General features: G+C 44.0%; 3 protein-coding genes across 4 annotated transcripts in view; all 3 read right to left on the bottom strand.

The window, feature by feature from the left end:
- The window catches only part of med15 (mediator complex subunit 15), a gene marked incomplete at both ends in the record, with an annotated part of 2,907 nt that extends 1,436 nt beyond the window's left edge, over nucleotides 1–1,471 (bottom strand). Inside the window, 4 exon segments of the mRNA XM_035673614.1 lie at nucleotides 136–260; nucleotides 349–452; nucleotides 759–917; nucleotides 1,331–1,471. Of these exon segments, the coding sequence (XP_035529507.1) occupies nucleotides 136–260; nucleotides 349–452; nucleotides 759–917; nucleotides 1,331–1,471 (529 nt within the window).
- Nucleotides 1,472–2,088: 617 nt separating this feature from the next.
- Nucleotides 2,089–11,200, bottom strand: LOC118337631. 2 transcript variants are annotated; one of them, XM_035674746.1, is made up of 19 exons: nucleotides 10,964–11,200; nucleotides 10,299–10,422; nucleotides 9,695–9,831; nucleotides 9,386–9,555; nucleotides 8,495–8,690; nucleotides 8,141–8,397; nucleotides 7,970–8,055; nucleotides 7,791–7,852; nucleotides 7,273–7,511; nucleotides 6,660–6,849; nucleotides 6,531–6,572; nucleotides 6,095–6,215; nucleotides 5,591–5,732; nucleotides 5,165–5,314; nucleotides 4,954–5,065; nucleotides 4,030–4,646; nucleotides 3,810–3,930; nucleotides 3,640–3,709; nucleotides 2,089–2,988 (listed from the first exon to the last, which is right to left on the bottom strand). In XM_035674746.1, the coding sequence occupies exons 2-19, from the start codon at nucleotides 10,420–10,422 to the stop codon at nucleotides 2,660–2,662; spliced, it is 3,165 nt and encodes a 1,054-aa protein (XP_035530639.1). In that variant the 5' UTR covers nucleotides 10,964–11,200; the 3' UTR covers nucleotides 2,089–2,659. The 2 variants fall into 2 exon arrangements, with proteins under 2 accessions (XP_035530639.1, XP_035530640.1); XM_035674747.1 differs by having other exon boundaries at nucleotides 3,810–3,927.
- A 1,269-nt stretch (nucleotides 11,201–12,469) lies between these two features.
- On the bottom strand, nucleotides 12,470–13,019 carry dtd2 (D-aminoacyl-tRNA deacylase 2; the record flags this gene model as incomplete). The annotated part of the gene is given in 2 exon segments (XM_035674077.1): nucleotides 12,470–12,865; nucleotides 12,950–13,019. Coding segments are annotated over 2 exon segments (378 nt in total), but the record flags the coding sequence as incomplete, so codon positions are not given.
- Between the last annotated feature and the right edge of the window lie 3,244 nt (nucleotides 13,020–16,263).

Genomic DNA, 16,263 nt, shown 5'->3' with positions numbered 1-16,263 from the left:
AGGAGTTTCCAGGAGTTTCCAGGACGGGAGCTGGTCTGTGAGGATGCGCGGGAGCCCTGCGTGTGTTTGTACAGTCTGTTCCTGTTTTATTTGTTCTGTTTCCTGTTGTGTTGCTGAGAGCTAGGATGTGTGTACCTGGAGTGTTGAGCGTTGGAGAGGGGACTCCGTAGTTCCCGGGGGTTCGGACACTGGCGGGGCTGTGTGAGGGCTGAGGGGACGGGCTGGGCTGGAAACCCCCTGGAGACGGAGTGGGACCAGAGCTGGAGACAGGAAGCAGATAGGACTTTAAAGACCAGCAGAGCTTTATCTGATGGTGTACTGGAGGCGTCGCGGATAAACGGCCGTTACCTGACGGAGTTGGGCTGTGAGGTCGGGGGTTGAGGTGATGGCTGGGGAGGGGGGGGCATCGGCTGTGGCGTCTGCACCGGTGAGGGCGATTGGATCATCTGTACCTGTGGAGGGAAGGGATTGGACAGTCAGCCAATCAGAGGAGGAGAGGCAGCCTGCTGAACAGAGCGGTCACAGTCTGAACTGCTTTATTATCCATCAGTCTGAAGCATCAGTACAATATATATACATAGAGATTAGAAACAGTACAGTACCAGTGGACTAGCACTGCAGAATGAGTGAGAGAACAGCTCTGTTCCCTCAGCGACATAAAGAGGTGGCAGCAGCAGGAGACGGTGTGTGAGCGGCGCTGACAGACAGGCGCACTGTGGCAGGGAGGGGGGGTCAGAGGTCAGACTGGGGATAAATACCTGCTGTGACATCTGCTGTCCTTGTGCCGCGGCGGCTGCAGCGGCGGCGGCAGCGGCTGCTGCTGCAGCGGCGGCGGCTGCAGCGTTTGGAGAAGGGATGGAGGAGGGCAGGGGGGCTCGAGGCATCCGGGATGATATCTGCAGCCCGGGACGGACCAGCTTCAGAGGACACAGACAGAGACACAACAGGGCCGGTGAGCAGAGAGGAGGCAGCACAAACACAGAACCTCCACCCTGAACTTAAAGCCAGTCCCTTGAAGCAGCGAGGACCGGACAGGACGTCCTCACAGCGGCAGCAAAGACACATTGAACTGAACAATGAATTCTGGCTGATATTCAGCTTTCTGTTCCTCCTCCTCACTCTGATGAAGATGAGTTCTCAGGTTATTATTAACTTCCTTGCTACCTGATACTTTTAAATCCGTTTCTCTCAAGCTAAAAAGTGAAACCCTCAATAACAGCTCCAGCCAGTAGAAGGCGCTGTCCGTCTGACAGCTGAGTAATAAGCTGCAGTATGAAACAGGGTGGAGTTACACATAAAGCACCTGAGCTTGAGGTGGCTGCAGTCTCACCTGACCAGGTACAGCGGCGGCGGCGTTGATCTGCACATGCTGGGCCTGCTGCGCCTGCGCCTGCGCCTGCGCCTGCTGCTGCTGCTGCTGCGCCTGCACCTGCTGCTGCTGCTGCAGCACTGCACGGGCCTGTTGTTTCACACACACACACACACACACACACACACGCACAACACACAACACACACCACACACGGCAAAGCATGCAAGCAGAGGGGGGGTAAGGAGTTTACTGGAACCTACGTGGGTGATTTATCAGCTGATCAAAGAAGGAACAAACTGGACTCTCACAGTATTTATCCTGCAGGATGTTGACCCCAGACTCTAAAGATTGTGATGTTGACCCCAGAGTCTGAACAACACTACTTTCAATATCAACTTTATACAATTTATAACCAAAATAAAATGATGCATTCTGGGAGGAAGCTGTTTAAAGACCTTTAAGGACCGCAGAGCCGACGGCTACCACAGCAGCTTGGAAAACATCTGGTTCATTAGCAGTACTTCAGAACCTCAACTTTCATGAACAATAGGCGCTATTGTTCATGAAAGTTGATCCACTGGCGGCCGATTTGCATCATGGGAAACTACTGGCCCGGGTTTTGTGTTAATGAGCCTACAGGTAGTTCCGTCTATGAAAGCCCATTTAAAATAAAATCACTTAACACAAACATTTTTCTCCGTTTACATCTTATTTCTTTCCATTTAACGGGCAGTAATGAGCTTCCATATGTTGGAGAGGAGGAGCCCTCTGTGGATAACTGGACTCCCAGGAGAAACCTCCTGAACCATGAACACTGAAGGAATCCTAACGGGGAGAAGCAACCGAACTAACCCTTTAAAAGAAGAGTGAGATATGGAGAGAGAGAGGGAGCGGCGGTCTCGAGAGCCAGTGACCAACGAAGCTAATGAACAAGAGAAATAAAACTTGATTAGCTGATGTTCTGTTCTAAAGCAAAACCTCTGCAGGTCTCCTTTAATGTATTCCTCACATCAAGAGTCACACAGTGGTTAATACAAAGAACAACATGGTGACGTTTGGTTGTGTTTCTCATATTGTTATCAGTCTAATTTGCCTGATCTTCAAGGTTCTTCTTGAAATGCAAACAGGAATGCACAACGTTAGCTCTCCTCTGGTTCCACTGTTCCTTGAACTTTATGGTCAAAACCGGCCATAGTTTCACATTAATTAACTGAAATGTGGCTCTATCTGTAAAACCACTCAGCTTGAGTTGTAGAAGTGCCACAGATGTTCAACATGTGTTCTTGAGTACAGCAATTCTGCATTATTCCCTCCATTTGGATTCGGTGGTACGTCCCACAACAATGTTCAGAACTCCAGCAGGAGAGTCAGCGGCTCCAGAGAGTTCAGGACGATCTCTTGTTTCTGTCCGTAGACTCCCTGCTCCACCTTCACGCCTGCCTTCGTGCACTTCACCGAGCCGGACATTAAGTCTCTGCAGGCGGACACCAGGTTGGAGAAGAGCTGGGCGCCCCACCACAGCTCACAACCCCCCTTGTACTGAATCCTTCTCCTGGGTACCGGCTGCCCGAGCAGGGAGTCCTGGGGGATCAATAGAACGCTCCCAGGAAGGTCGAGAACGGAGACCGAGTGCCCAGTGTCCTTTCGGAAGAGTTTGGTTGTCATCAGACTGCTGGCTGTTGAGGAGAACACAGAGATAAAATGATTTATTGTGATATTTAACCATTAAGATTCGATTAATCTGTGAAGAACTGAATGAGGAAGTGTAGTCAGATAACCAACAATCACCAACATAATGAAACCTCTTATATAAGCTGCTATCTCTTAAACGATTAATTGACGGACTTTAAGATCTTGTTTAATTTAAAACATTTATTTTATACATTTATTGTCTAGGACGATATTGTTATTTTAAGAGCATTTTATGCCACTGATATAATGGTAAGTACAATAAAGTACACCCTTTTAAAGAGACATCAAAACTGGAACAGGAAAAAACAATAAAGTCCAGGTGAAATTAAAAACTATAATTTTAACCCTTTAAGATCACACCTTCAGTTATATTGTTCCCCTATTTAACGGAGCTCACTGATTACTGTACAAATACACAACTTTATCAGTGATTTGGGTGAAACTGGATCATATTTTATTATGTTTGATTGATTAAAATGTTGGTGGCATTCTTAAACTGTAAGTCGATAACTATAATATAATTATTGTGAAAGGCCACAATGTTTCTTGCATCCATGTATCTGGCTGTAAGATGATCAATTTAAATAATATGTTGTCTTAAGAATATTAACCACAGTGAAACCTGCAGATTTTACCGATCTCATAAGTGACATCCTCAGTGGCTCCGTGGAAGAAGCACACGTACACGACAATCCCATCCTGGATCTGAGGACAGAGAGATCAGCTCTGAGTATTAAACGCCGTCTGTTTGAGCATGTTATTGAGCCATAGTCATATTCTTCTAGTTTGCTACAGCACAACCCACCTCCGCCCACTGAGTGTCGGTCCCGTCCACAGCTGGTCTGGTCTTAACCTTCGCCCTGCTGCACTGCTGGATGACCGTCCGGGCCTGTAGTTTCCTGGGCCTCCGGAGGGAAGCCGGGCTGCTTCATACACACAAACACAAACCCAGTAATACTCCTACAACTGCTTAAGACACATTAACGAACTGTAAAGGAGGTTAAAGGAGAGCAGGTTCACTTTACCTGTCCACCTCAGGAAGGGGTTTGGCTGTCTGTGCCGGGGCAGAGCCAGAAATGGTGAAGACGGGCCAGGGTTTGCTGCTCGGGGCCACCACAGGCTCCAGGCCACCGCTGGAGCTCCTCTTACCCGAAGAGCCCGTCTCCAGGTCTCTTTTCCTCTTCTCCGGGTGCTGGGCGCTGCCACGGCTCCGGGTTTGCGTCGGTGTTTGGGACTGGCTCTTCTGCTTGCTTGCGGTTTGTGGAGGTTTGGGTTGTGCTGGGGGCTCGGGTGGAGGATGCGGCTCAGTGAGAGATTTGCTCACGACATAGTGATGTGTTCTGGCGCTGCCCCGAGAGCCGCTGGTCTTGTTCTGGTCCTGAGGTTGCGTCTGCTCCCCTGGAACCTGGACGCTGCTTCGGTTCTCAGGCTGAACGTCAGAGCTGTTCTGGACTTCAGACTGCGGCGGCGTCGCTCTCTTGACAGACCAGAGTCTGGCAACAAAGGGGGTGTTAGGAGTCCTTGGCTGGAGGATTATGGGAGTTCTGGGCTGGAAGTTGATGGGAGTTCTGAGATGAAGGAGGATGGGAATTCTGGGCTGAGGGCTGGACGGAGTTACAGGCTGGGGGGACAAAGGGTTCTCCTGGGATTGAGATTAGAGACATAAAGTGAGTCTTTTTTATAACAGTGTGTGAATGCTCCTACTCAGGCGTAGTTTAGCATTATTTCAAGAAATCCAACTCGGCAAAAAGAGCTGTTTTGTGGAACAAATATGGGTATAGCTGTTACCACGGGAACCATGGGTGTTATTAACCAGATTAACCAGACCTGAAACGGATTAAAACTTGAGTGACTAGATTATGTTTGGTTGTACACTAGTATGACGACAGTATGTCTTCCAGATACAGATTACAGATCATGTAAGAGGTTGTGTGTCGAACCACTCTGACCTCTGGATTCGTTGCTGGCTTCATCTCTTCATCACCAACACTCCCACCACCTTCATCGACATCCCCACCATCATCCTCTTCATCATCACTGCGACCGTCGCCATCCTTCCCACTGCCAACATGTAGACAGAGACCGAGAGAGAATATTGTGTAATTAATTCATTCCCAGATGTGTACCTAACGTTGGCCTGGGACAGACTCAGACACACACCTGTCTGAATCCTCGTGTATCTGTGGGGATCTCAGCGCCTCCTCTGATCCTCCTGGTGCTGTCTCGGGTCTTTTCCTCCTCTTGCTGCTGCACAGTGAGCAGCTGTTGATCCACTGCACCACATCAGTCTTCATGGTTTTCCAGAAGTACCTGTGAGAGATCGCGATGAGCTGCTTATTAATGCAACAGCCTCCTGCGTTCATTATTATCTTAATGTAAAGACAAACTCGACAACCTAGAATTTATCTTTTGGTCTTTATTTCTTCAACTTTTAAGGGTTATTCATTCAACACAAGGATGGTCACCATGGATTAATAACAAACACACACATCTGTCTGTAAGCCAGTAAACAGTGCTGCAACTGCTACAGTGATCGGTGCTCCAGCAGTGTTACCGTTCAGGATCAATAAAGTTTGGAGCTCTCACCTTTCGTTGAGCAGTCGGAGGCACTTGCTGACGTCGAGGTGGTTCAGCTCGTTGTGAAAATCCACCAGGGCGGCTTCAACCTGCTGTCTGCTCCTCAGAACTGAACGCACCCGATCTCCTCGCACCACATGGAGCTCGCCGTCTGGGAAACCAGAGAACGAACGGTTGCGTTACCAAGGCGACGCAAAGTTCAATAAACTGTTAGCATGAAAGGATATTTAATGGATATTAACAGCACAGAACAACTGATACAAACTGTACAATGAACCCAAATAGTGAACACAATAACTGCGTAAAACAAGCAGTTTGGATGAATTTTGAGCAGATTATTTCCTGTAAGTATTACATCAGAGGTCAGAGGTTTATACAATTATTTGTCTGTGTATTTTTTAACTAAATTTTGTCTAAGCAAACAATTTAATTTAGCTTCCTTCACAGAATTATACTTGTGGGAATCTACTGACCTGTTACAGTCATTCATTGTGGATTCCGGTTTGTACAAACCTTTGATGGAGAACTGCTTGCAGAACCTCCTGAAGGTGTTCTTCTCTACGTAGCTCAGTCCAGGAGGGTAAGTTCGTTTGCTCAGGTAGAGCTCCACGGCATCGTACTTGGCAAAATAGGCCTGCTCACACAGAAAAAGCTCATTAAAACACACACACACACACTTTTCTCCTCTCTTTGAATCTGTGTCTTTCTTTCCCCAGTTACCTTAATCTGGTTCCTGAATCAGTTTTTTTTTATATTTACTTCTATTTTTTATTATTTATTCCTTCTGTTTCTTTGTTATTGTTGTTGTTGTGTATTATCTGATATATATTGATAAGAATTGTCCAGGAAAAGGTTGAAATGGCATCAGAATCTGATTGAAGTAGCCTCCTGAGGGTCATGGATCATTTTATACTTGAACATACAATAATCACCCCACCTAGAAACATACCTCCTCCCCCACAGAAGACTGGGCCGGACCTCTGGACGGAGTCTGTGGATGAGACGCAAACTTAAGCTTTTAAAACCGTAAAGACAGAGCAGGAGTTGAACTAGCTGCTGTTATACTCCTGTTCCTTACCGATGAGTTGCTGTGGACTAAGAGCGTGGGCACGGCGTCTGGACGGATGGTGACCTTCTCCCCATCGCGGTCGAAGCAGTCCTCTGTGAAATGGGTCGAACAAACGGATGACCAGAGGCGAGGATGCCAGTTGGGACGACCGACAGCCTTCAACCAGTGAGCGAGCAGGGCCACGTTGTGAAGAGGAAACCTGGAGGATGAAGTAGTAAATATACAGATAAAATCAGCATTAATTCATAATAAACAGCTTTGGTGGCCAAATGATAGGACCTTATAGACCCCACCTTATTACTTACTATTATGGTAAAAGGATATTAGTACTGTGCAGTTTTAATCCATATTTTACCAAGTTTTTACCATCAAAAGAAACCGTTTTACTGTATGAAATTACCATATGATGCTATGATGGTGGTTTTCTGTGCAGTTTACAGACTTTAATATATATAAATTGCTTTATTCTGTATACATTCCTTTAAAATGTTGTATAAAAAAAGGTTTTTCCATGATATATCACAGAGTTTTACTGTTACAGAAACTTATTTAGAGTTTTGATTCTGTGTCATTAGTGTAGTTCGTTATCTAACCGTAGTATTTACTGTTAACGTGTTCGTACTTATGGAAGGTGAGGCCCAGGCCTCTCTCCACTGGCCCGCAGCAGTTGGTGCAGTTGGAGACGCTGCAGCGGAGCCACTTCCTCTTGGTTCTGCTGAGGCAGGTGTCGCAGCTGGTGATCCAGCGGGCCAGGTCCCGAGTCATGCTGGCCCAGTAGTATTCCTTCGAGATCTCCCGCTGGCAGATTCCCTGGCCAAAGTGACCCTGTTTGTCATGGAACTTCTCCAGGATCGAGTTTACCTGGAACAGCAGCGTGTATGTTTGCCTTTATTTCATATAAATTCCTTTCTAAAGGCTTTTTAAGGCTTTCATTATCTCGGTGTTGTATGTAAATATTGCGTATTCCTAAATTAATGTGCTCAGTCAAATTACCCCACTATGTCTAGGAACAGACCCACAGAGAGTGGGAGGAATGGTGGATTACACCAGTCCAACCAGCGACCAACAAACCTTAAGGTGCTGTAGCTACAGGATTCATTTGATAACAATAATAACACAGTGTAAGTAAATCATGCAAACCTCCTCTCTGCTGCGCGGCACTCTGAGAGGATGAGGAACTCGCGTGTACATCAACACTCCATCTGAAACACAAACGTTTATTAAGAGATTTCAGTTGAACGTGATCCTGTAATCTGCTTCATTGAGGATTGAAGGAGGCAGATAAAGTGAGTGATGCTCTTTCATCACTTTCCACTCACCTATGAGACCGAAGCGCTTGGCCATCCTCTTCAAAGCACCTCTGCTTTTCTTGCTTTGCATCGGTAAGATCCTGTGGCTCAGATACCTGCACAACATTTCAACACGCGCTCACTTAAACTAAAATGATGTAACGTGTGATGATGAAGCGGTCCGGTTGATCACATGTCTACCTGGCGATCTGGTTGTAAGCCGCAAAGCTCGGCTCGATGACGGTCTTCCTCCTCTTGCACTCCCTCACTGCGTGGACCACCTTGGGGTCTGGATCGGGAGCTGGGAGGCAGTACTGGTGCTCCTGCAGCTCCAGGGGGGTTTCAGAGTGATCAAAGGCCGCTTCGGAGGGCTCTGTGGTCTCTGCAGCAGCGGCGGTAGAGAGGAGGTCTTCCAGGGTGTTGGAGTGAAGGAAGTCCTCGTCTGAAGGGACGGGAACCTGAAAACCGGAGAGGATTATCAGATCAGGTCACAGTAAAAGATGATCCCAGGGATACGCTAGGGAAACAAAGCCTCTGTGTTCTGCTCTGTGTCACCTCGTCCTCCTGCGCCGTCACAGGGATGATGGTGGGAATGGCGTCCGGCGATAGAATGAGCTGACCCTCCTCGCTCAGCGTGAAACAGGACTGCTCGAAGTGTCTCGAGCAGAGGTAGGAGTTTGTGCGCAGCGAGCCTTCGTCCCTTTGAGCCACTGCCAGCCACCTTCGCCGCCGCTCTGCCGCCTTTGGAAACCTGCAGGACAGAGGGTTTGATTCCATCTCGTAAATACACTTTATTTGGGTTCTGCTGTCAGAAAATAGATTTCCTGTCATTATTATGCAGATGATGCTCAGCTTTCATTGAAAAATAAACATTTTTGCATTACGTGATTGCGTTGAGTAAACTGACTAAGTGACCTATTTTATGGATATTTAACAAAATATTCAGAACTGTACAATTAATTCACTCAATAACTGCAAAACGTTTGTGTAAACAGAGTGATCTGGAATAATTTTGAGCAGATTATTTCCTGTTTAGGGAACTTTTAAAACAATTCTCTGTCGGTGTTATATAATTTTTAAAATCATTTTTAAAAATCATACAGACTTAATAGGAATTTTTTTTTTTGGGGACAAATTCTGTTTTCTTGTCCCTGACACTCGGCCATTGTTCTATTAGACAATTTACTTTACTTAACATTTACTTTTCTTCACAGAAGTGAACCAAATGTTGACATTCAGACCTTCTCTGTATAAGTTTTCTAGCACGCCTTAAATCAAGAAGGCCTTGCGAACTGCCACCAGGTCGGATTCCCCTTGAAATCAATGAAACGAGGCCGTAGAAACACTACTGCTTTTGTCCATAGGGACCGCCAGAATCAACAGAAAATTAAACTCCATAAAACAGGTTGTAACTTGTCGAGCAGCTCAGTGAAGTTGGTGTCTGACCTGTGGAAGCTGAGCTTGGGGTAAACGTAGCTGGAGGCGTCGCAGCCGTAGGCCAGGCAGAACTGGACGGGCGGCTCGTGCGGTTCAACGGGACTGCGGCTCTGACAAACAGCACAAGCTTTGATCCAGTTCTTCACCGCCTCCGTCACGCCAACCCAGTAATACATCAACTGGAGGACGAGGAAGAGGAGGAAGAGGAGGAAGAGGAGGAAGAGAGCACGCTCACTGTCACAGCAGCTTTTTCTTTTGACGTATAACATCCTTTAATTCGGTCTCAGCTGTTCGGTTCTGTTGACCCTCTGAACTCACCATTATCTCCTTCACTACCCGGACCCGGCCGGCATGGTTGTTGTTGTCATGGTAACGGGTCAGGATCTCCCTCATTTCCTCGTCGCTCCTGACGACGCGGAGGAGGCGGCCTCGATAACTTCGCCACAGGCAGCCATCTGGAGGACGGAGAGAGGAACTGCAGTCAGTTACAGACAGAGGTTGTTAGTCTTCAGAACAGGAGATTATATTATAAATAAAACTGTCATCCAAATAAAAACCATTCATTTCCAGAGTTTAATTATCTTGATTTTTACACAAATTTGACACAGTTTACTTGAAATGTTGCCCTAATCCAGGAATTTCATGCTATATATAACAGACCTGGATCAACATATCCATGAAATTTAACCATTTCAGTCACTAAATTGCGCATAAAAGTCGCCAAAAGAAGAACAGTGAGAACACAACCTCACTACTCACTTATAAAGTGGGTGCAAAGTAACAAGAAAACATGATTTAATCTGAAGGTCTTTTCAACTCAATTAAAAACTTAAAATTGTTTCTCGCTCACAGATCAGAGACATTAAAGATACGATGCACTGCAGCGATACCACATTGTGGAGGATCTAAAGCTCTGAAATACCTTTATAGAGAAAGTGTTTGCTGGCAGCTCTGGTCACTTTCTTTGAACTCTTTGATGCATCTACTGGAAACGTTCCTGCCCGCACAAAGAGCTCCACCTTGTCCATGAAGTCAAAAGAAGGCATCTGTGAGCGAGGAGGGGAAAGAAAGACAACATTAATAATAATAATCAAGCTGTGAAGATCTTCTAAAAAATCAGTCTAAAAAATAGCTGGTAGCAATTCTGTTATTCAGTTAATTGTTTGATATTTATTCTTTAAGAACGCAAGTTTGTCTTTGTTGCAGCTATAATCAAATATTTGCTTACTTGCAACAAATAATCAATTGGTGCTTTGTTAAATATTAAATAATAATGTTAAATTTGTCCATTTTCTCTGTTTCATATTGAATATATCTGAGCTTTAGACATTAATTTAGCCAAAATAAAACATCATTGTGAGCATTTAGACATCTAGTAATTATTGTTTACCAACTATAAACAAATACTTAATAGATTAATTATATAAAAATAAACAACTAGCTAGATTCATTAATAAAGAAAATAACTTTTCCAACTATAAAGTCTCTGTAAAGCACACATGCACACTTTACTCTGATGCTATAAAAATATAACTATCTTTTCCATACAACACATTTATGACCTAAAGCAGCTGCAGTGTTTCCCACCTTAGAACATCTTACGTCCGGTAAACACAAATCCTCGTTACACCGTCAGCAACTTTTACCCGAAACTCAACTTTCCGCGGGTTAATTTTCACCTCAACTCTTCTCACAACGAGTTTAATTTACTTACTTCGTCTAAATGTGCACATATATTCTCTAAAGTTACTCATTTCAGGTCAAACTAGAGGATAAATGCGACGTTTGGTGGTGTGCACATTTCAAGTAGCTGCAGCAACCGTGTGCGTTCCGGGGTGGGGATTTTCAAAATAAAGGTTTACATTTAGCTTGTGACTTTTAGCTTGTTAAAATATGGCCTTAAAATCAAACAAATACATAACATATTGTGTTTTTTTGTAAGCTTTGATAGCAGATTTGTACATCTGTTGCATTTTATAAATAATAAATTAAACTAAATTGCTATTTTCTTTTTTGATTTTGAAAGTTGGGGATATTTTTCTTTACAACATCTTAATATATTTTTTAATAGGTTTTATTATTAGTGGTTATATAAATTAATGTAAATATAAACCAAAATTAATTTAAGCTAAGTAAATAATGTTTAATATGACTATAAACTATGCAACTTTTCAGCTAAGAAAGCCAATATATAACAACATCATTCTGCTTCTCTTCTATCACACAGACACACAGAGAGCTCAGAATTAATGCAAATTACATTTATAGGTTTCAGTTTTGTAAAAGCTTTAATTTACAATGTAGTTCTTAATTGATGTGCTTTTATTTTGTCCCTGAATCCTGTCACCGGAAGTGTGGTTGCTGTGAATTGAGTTAACCGAGTGCTGTTCACTTCCTCTTCCTCTAACACCGCAGAGCGCCCCCTGCTGCCCGGAGGAGAGCACCGCATTCACTCTGTACTACATTATATTTCTGTTTTAATGTCTCTTAAAAGGTTTGTTTAATCCCTCTTTATGTTTTATCTTCTTCTGTTTGTGTAGAATAAATATTCAGGAGGAAAAAAAAACAAGATTTTGATCTCAAAAGGTTGAATAAATGTTTTATAATCTGGCTTTTATGTGAATTTACACAATATTTCTGGTGTTTCCTTGTGATTTATTTTATTTTTTTATACTATTTTATTTTTAATATGTTATTTCTTTTTATTCCTGCACACACTGTTGTTGATGTATTATGTTTATTATGTATACATCTCTGTAACTGTATTGTTTTTCTACATTAGTTGTTAGTTAGTATTTGTTGGATCTCAATTGACTCCGGTTAAATCAAGTTAAAATAAAATAAACATCTGTACGGGGGTGAATCTAGAGAAATATTAACATTTATATTATTTTAAAAATTATAAAAACATTACAAACATTCACATTTATCAATATTTGCCTGAAAAAACCCCAAAATGAAGATATTTATAATTTCTCCAAAATACATGCTTCTTTTCCACACTGAACTTGTTCTTTTTTTAAATTAATCTAAATAAAATATTAAATCTGACACCAAACTGGTGTTTTTTTAGAATCAAAGACAAACTCCAGATGTGTGTCACTCTGTTTCTTTATCACAAACACATAAATCAAATCAACACAATACGTCTGCAGCCTTGTTGTCAGACATTAACGACGGTTCAGAACTCCATCAGGTGTGTGTACGGTCCGTTGGTGTCCAGCTTCAGCACCTGTCTGTTCCCGTACGTCCCGTGTTTCACCGTCACCGCAGCCGCCGTCAGTTCCCGCTCACACAGAGAGACGAAGGCGCCGTAGAGCCGCAGTCCGTCCTCTTTGCTGATGTTGTTGTGGTACTGCATGGCCCGGCCTTTGCACTTCCCGCCCAGCGTGGCCTGAGGGACGATCAGCAGGCTGCCGGGAAGCTCCGCCACCGACACCATCTTCCCCGAGTCGGACTCACACAGCCGCAGGTTGAGCAGGGTGGACACTGGAGGAGGAGGAGGAGGAGACCATACTCATGTATAATGTTGAGGGGATCAAAAGGTCAAAGGTTAACAAAAAGGTCACTGACCCATCTTGGGGAGGATGTCGTCTGTGGCTCCTTTAAAGAAGCAGATGTAGATCACCATTCCTCTGTCGATCTGAACACAGACACCCAGAGTTCAGACTGTGGACCAATCAGCAGCCGGTGTCTTCCTAAGTCCCGCCCCCTTCTGGCTCATTTTATGTTCTCTTTATTTATAATTATTAACTTTAATCACTTGATTTCATCGTCACAGTGAACAGGAAGCTACTGGAATGCAAGAAAGACATGTAAACACGGTATCAGTGGATCAACCTGATCTGCGTGTTCTTGTAATTTGAATTACTACATTAACCTTATCCTGGTTTTCCTGTTGGATGGACTTCGCCTTGACCTTATTAATTTTACTTCATTTTCATATCAATGTTTTTATTTATATTCGTGGAAAAAACTAAGGGATAAAGTAATAAAAAATATCTGTCATTTTTTTTTTCGCACCTCTGCTTCAGGAAACATGGGCAAACCTTACAAAATGGGCTTTTCTTTTGGATTTATTATGTTTGCATTGATGTATACATCTCTGGTATTGTGACTGTATTCAGGTATTTGTCAGGAATTCAGGTACTTGAGGTTGGTTATTTTATTTAAAAGATATTTTGTTGGATTGCTCAATACATTATCCTGTTATAGATTACGGATGTATTATAGGGGGGGAATAAATTATTAGGTGAGGAAAAGAAAACAGTTCTTTTCCTCCTCTTGGGTTACGTTTTGTTTGATCTAGAACAATACTTATCGACTCAGTTCTTGTTGCCGCTATATTGATTGTTTTTAAAAATTTTATACGGAAAACCCATACAAACATTTCATCATTATAAAAGATATTGCCTGTATAAGAAACCCGGAAAATGTGATAAATATTGATATTTGAAGGAACGCACTGACCTGGTTTTCCAAAAAAAAAATTTTCTAATTAAAAAAACCCAATATTTTAAAAAAATTATTTTTCATTTATCCTTCGCAATAAATATTTCCTGGAGAAAAATAAAGGGGCGAATTGCCTATCTTTTTGTATAATCCTCGCGCGCGCGCTTCCTCGTCATTGTTCTTTCTGGTTATGTCACATTTCGTCTCTACATTCAGAATGGAGTGGGGGGCAAAAAGGGCGGTCCCCCACAACGAGAGGGTTAAGAGTTCCAAGCATTTCCCACAAATGAGTATTCATAAAATGCATGTGTGGTTTTTCTTCTTTATTAGGAATTTTCTATATTGAACCAATTTTTTTCACCATTTATAACCTCACACGTTAGGAGAAAAATCCTACTTCCATTTGATGGTCCCCATCATATAATTTTTTCTCCTCGGAGTAGGCAACGCGTATACATTCTTTCAAAGTGGGCATATTAATTTGTATATTGCTGTCCATGACGCCGGTATTCCACAATGAGAACGGATTAATATTTCTGCGCTCTCGGTTGATGTGTGGGGAATCTCTGGTGGCTTGTGTGTTGTTTGAGGAGGTACACAAGGCGGAAATTTACTTCCCATACGGCATGAGAGGGTGCGCAAAAAATTCAACAACCGGAGACCCCCAATACGCCTGCCATGTCTTGTCCGGTGGCAGGGGACACTGGTGGGGACGGCTGGGTTTGCATACACCCGAAAGACATCCATCGCAGGTGTGGTGTACGTCCGTCTGGTGTCCAGGCTTCAGCACTGTCTGTTCCCGCTTACGTCCCGTGTTTCACCGCACGCAGCCGGCCCGTCAGTTCCCGCGTTCACACAGAGAGACGAACGCGCCCGTAGAGGCCGCGAGTCCGTTCCCTTTGCTGGATGTTGTTGTTGGGTACTTGCATTGCGCCCGGCCTTTGCAGCTTCCCGCCGCAGCGTAGGCTGCTGAGGGCGATGCAGCCAGGGGCCTGGCCCGTGGAAGCTCCGCCACCGAGCACCATGCTTCCCGAGTCCGGCACTCACACAAGCCGCAGGTTGAGCAGGGTGGACACTGGAGGAGGGACGGAGGATGGGAGGAGGAGGAGGAGACCATGACTCAGTTTATAATGTTTGATGGGGATCAAAAGTCAAAGGGCTTAGACAAAAAGGTCACTGACCCATCTTGGGGAGGATGTCGTTGTGGGTGCCTTGTAAGAGCAAGCAGGATGTGTAGGATTCCACCCATTGCCTTCTGTCGGGGAGAATCTGAACACAGACACCCAGAGTTCAGGACTGGACCATGATCAGCAGCCAGGGGTGTCTTCTAGAGTCCCCGCCCCTCTGCGCTCATTTTAGTGTGTCTCTTTATTTGTTAATTATATAGACTGTTAATCACTTGATTTCATCGTGCATCGCAGTTGAACAGGGCAAGCTACTGGAATGCAAGAAAACATGTAAACGACGGTGATTCGCAGTGGATTCAACGCTGGGATGCGGGACCTCGACTAGGGGGGTCGCCAAAGCTTCACCGGAGGTCGCTACGCGCGCTTCTTTCATTTAAGGTGATGAAGTCAAACATAATACACACAGTCGTCTTTAAATCTCAGTAATTCATTCATTGTTCTGGGAGAAAGCCAAGGCGTGAACTAATACTTGCACTATTCATACTGGAGGGAGGATATACTAGTTCTGAATATTATCCTGATACTGTATTCTGATATATCGCTAGAATATTCTGTTTAGGTTCTGAAGTAATCCTATATATTCTGATATATTCTGTATATCCTGATTATATCCTGATATTATTATCTGATATATTCTGATAGCAAGCCGTCTATTATTATAAGGTGAATAGTGCATGAATGCACACTTCTAACAGGACGCTCGAAGTTCTCCTCGTTTCTAATCTGCGTGCGTCGTGGTCTGTGCGCGCGCGCGCGCGCGCGCGCGGGCGCGCCTCCGTTGTTGTTGGTGGGGGGTGAGAGATTAGAGAAAACGAGGAAGAACTTACGACTCCTGTTGAGAGTGCTGATCATCAGCTAATTCAACTTTAATACTAAGACGCTCGCTAGTCAGTAATTATATCAGAATATTATCCAGGGATATATCAGGATGGTATATCAGAATAGTACAGAAGTATTATTCAGGATATGATCAGAACAACAGATTATATCAGATATATCAGAATATATCAGGCATATATCAGAATTATTCATGGGGGTGTATTTCCTCCTCCCAGTAGAATAAGTGAGAAGTATAGTTCACGGCTGCTTTCATCAGAGAAATTGAATGAAATGACTGGAGCATTTAGAACACGACTGTGGTGTCATGTGATATTATGTTTACCGTTACACTTGAAAAACATCAAAAGGCGTAGCGAGCCTCCGGCTGGAACTTTGGCGACCTCCCTAAAGTGGAGGTCCCGATCCCCA

This window comes from Morone saxatilis, unplaced genomic scaffold, assembly GCF_004916995.1.
Source record: "Morone saxatilis isolate NCDOM2014 unplaced genomic scaffold, NCSU_SB_2.0 Contig3, whole genome shotgun sequence".
NCBI lineage: Eukaryota > Metazoa > Chordata > Actinopteri > Moronidae > Morone > Morone saxatilis.
The sequence above is the reverse complement of the archived record's forward strand: the minus strand, read 5'-3'. Positions and strand labels throughout refer to the sequence as shown.

Bases quoted from the DNA above. Each gene is read 5' to 3' on its own strand.
- LOC118337631 (XM_035674746.1), bottom strand. From the start codon at position 10,422: ATGCCTTCTTTTGACTTCATGGACAAGGTGGAGCTCTTTGTGCGGGCA. The intron at 8,056-8,140 runs GTAGACATGTGA...AATGTTGTGCAG, and splicing joins GCTTACAACCAGATCGCCAG to GTATCTGAGCCACAGGATCT. The intron at 6,216-6,530 runs GTATGTTTCTAG...CTGTGTGAGCAG, and splicing joins AGTCTTCTGTGGGGGAGGAG to GCCTATTTTGCCAAGTACGA.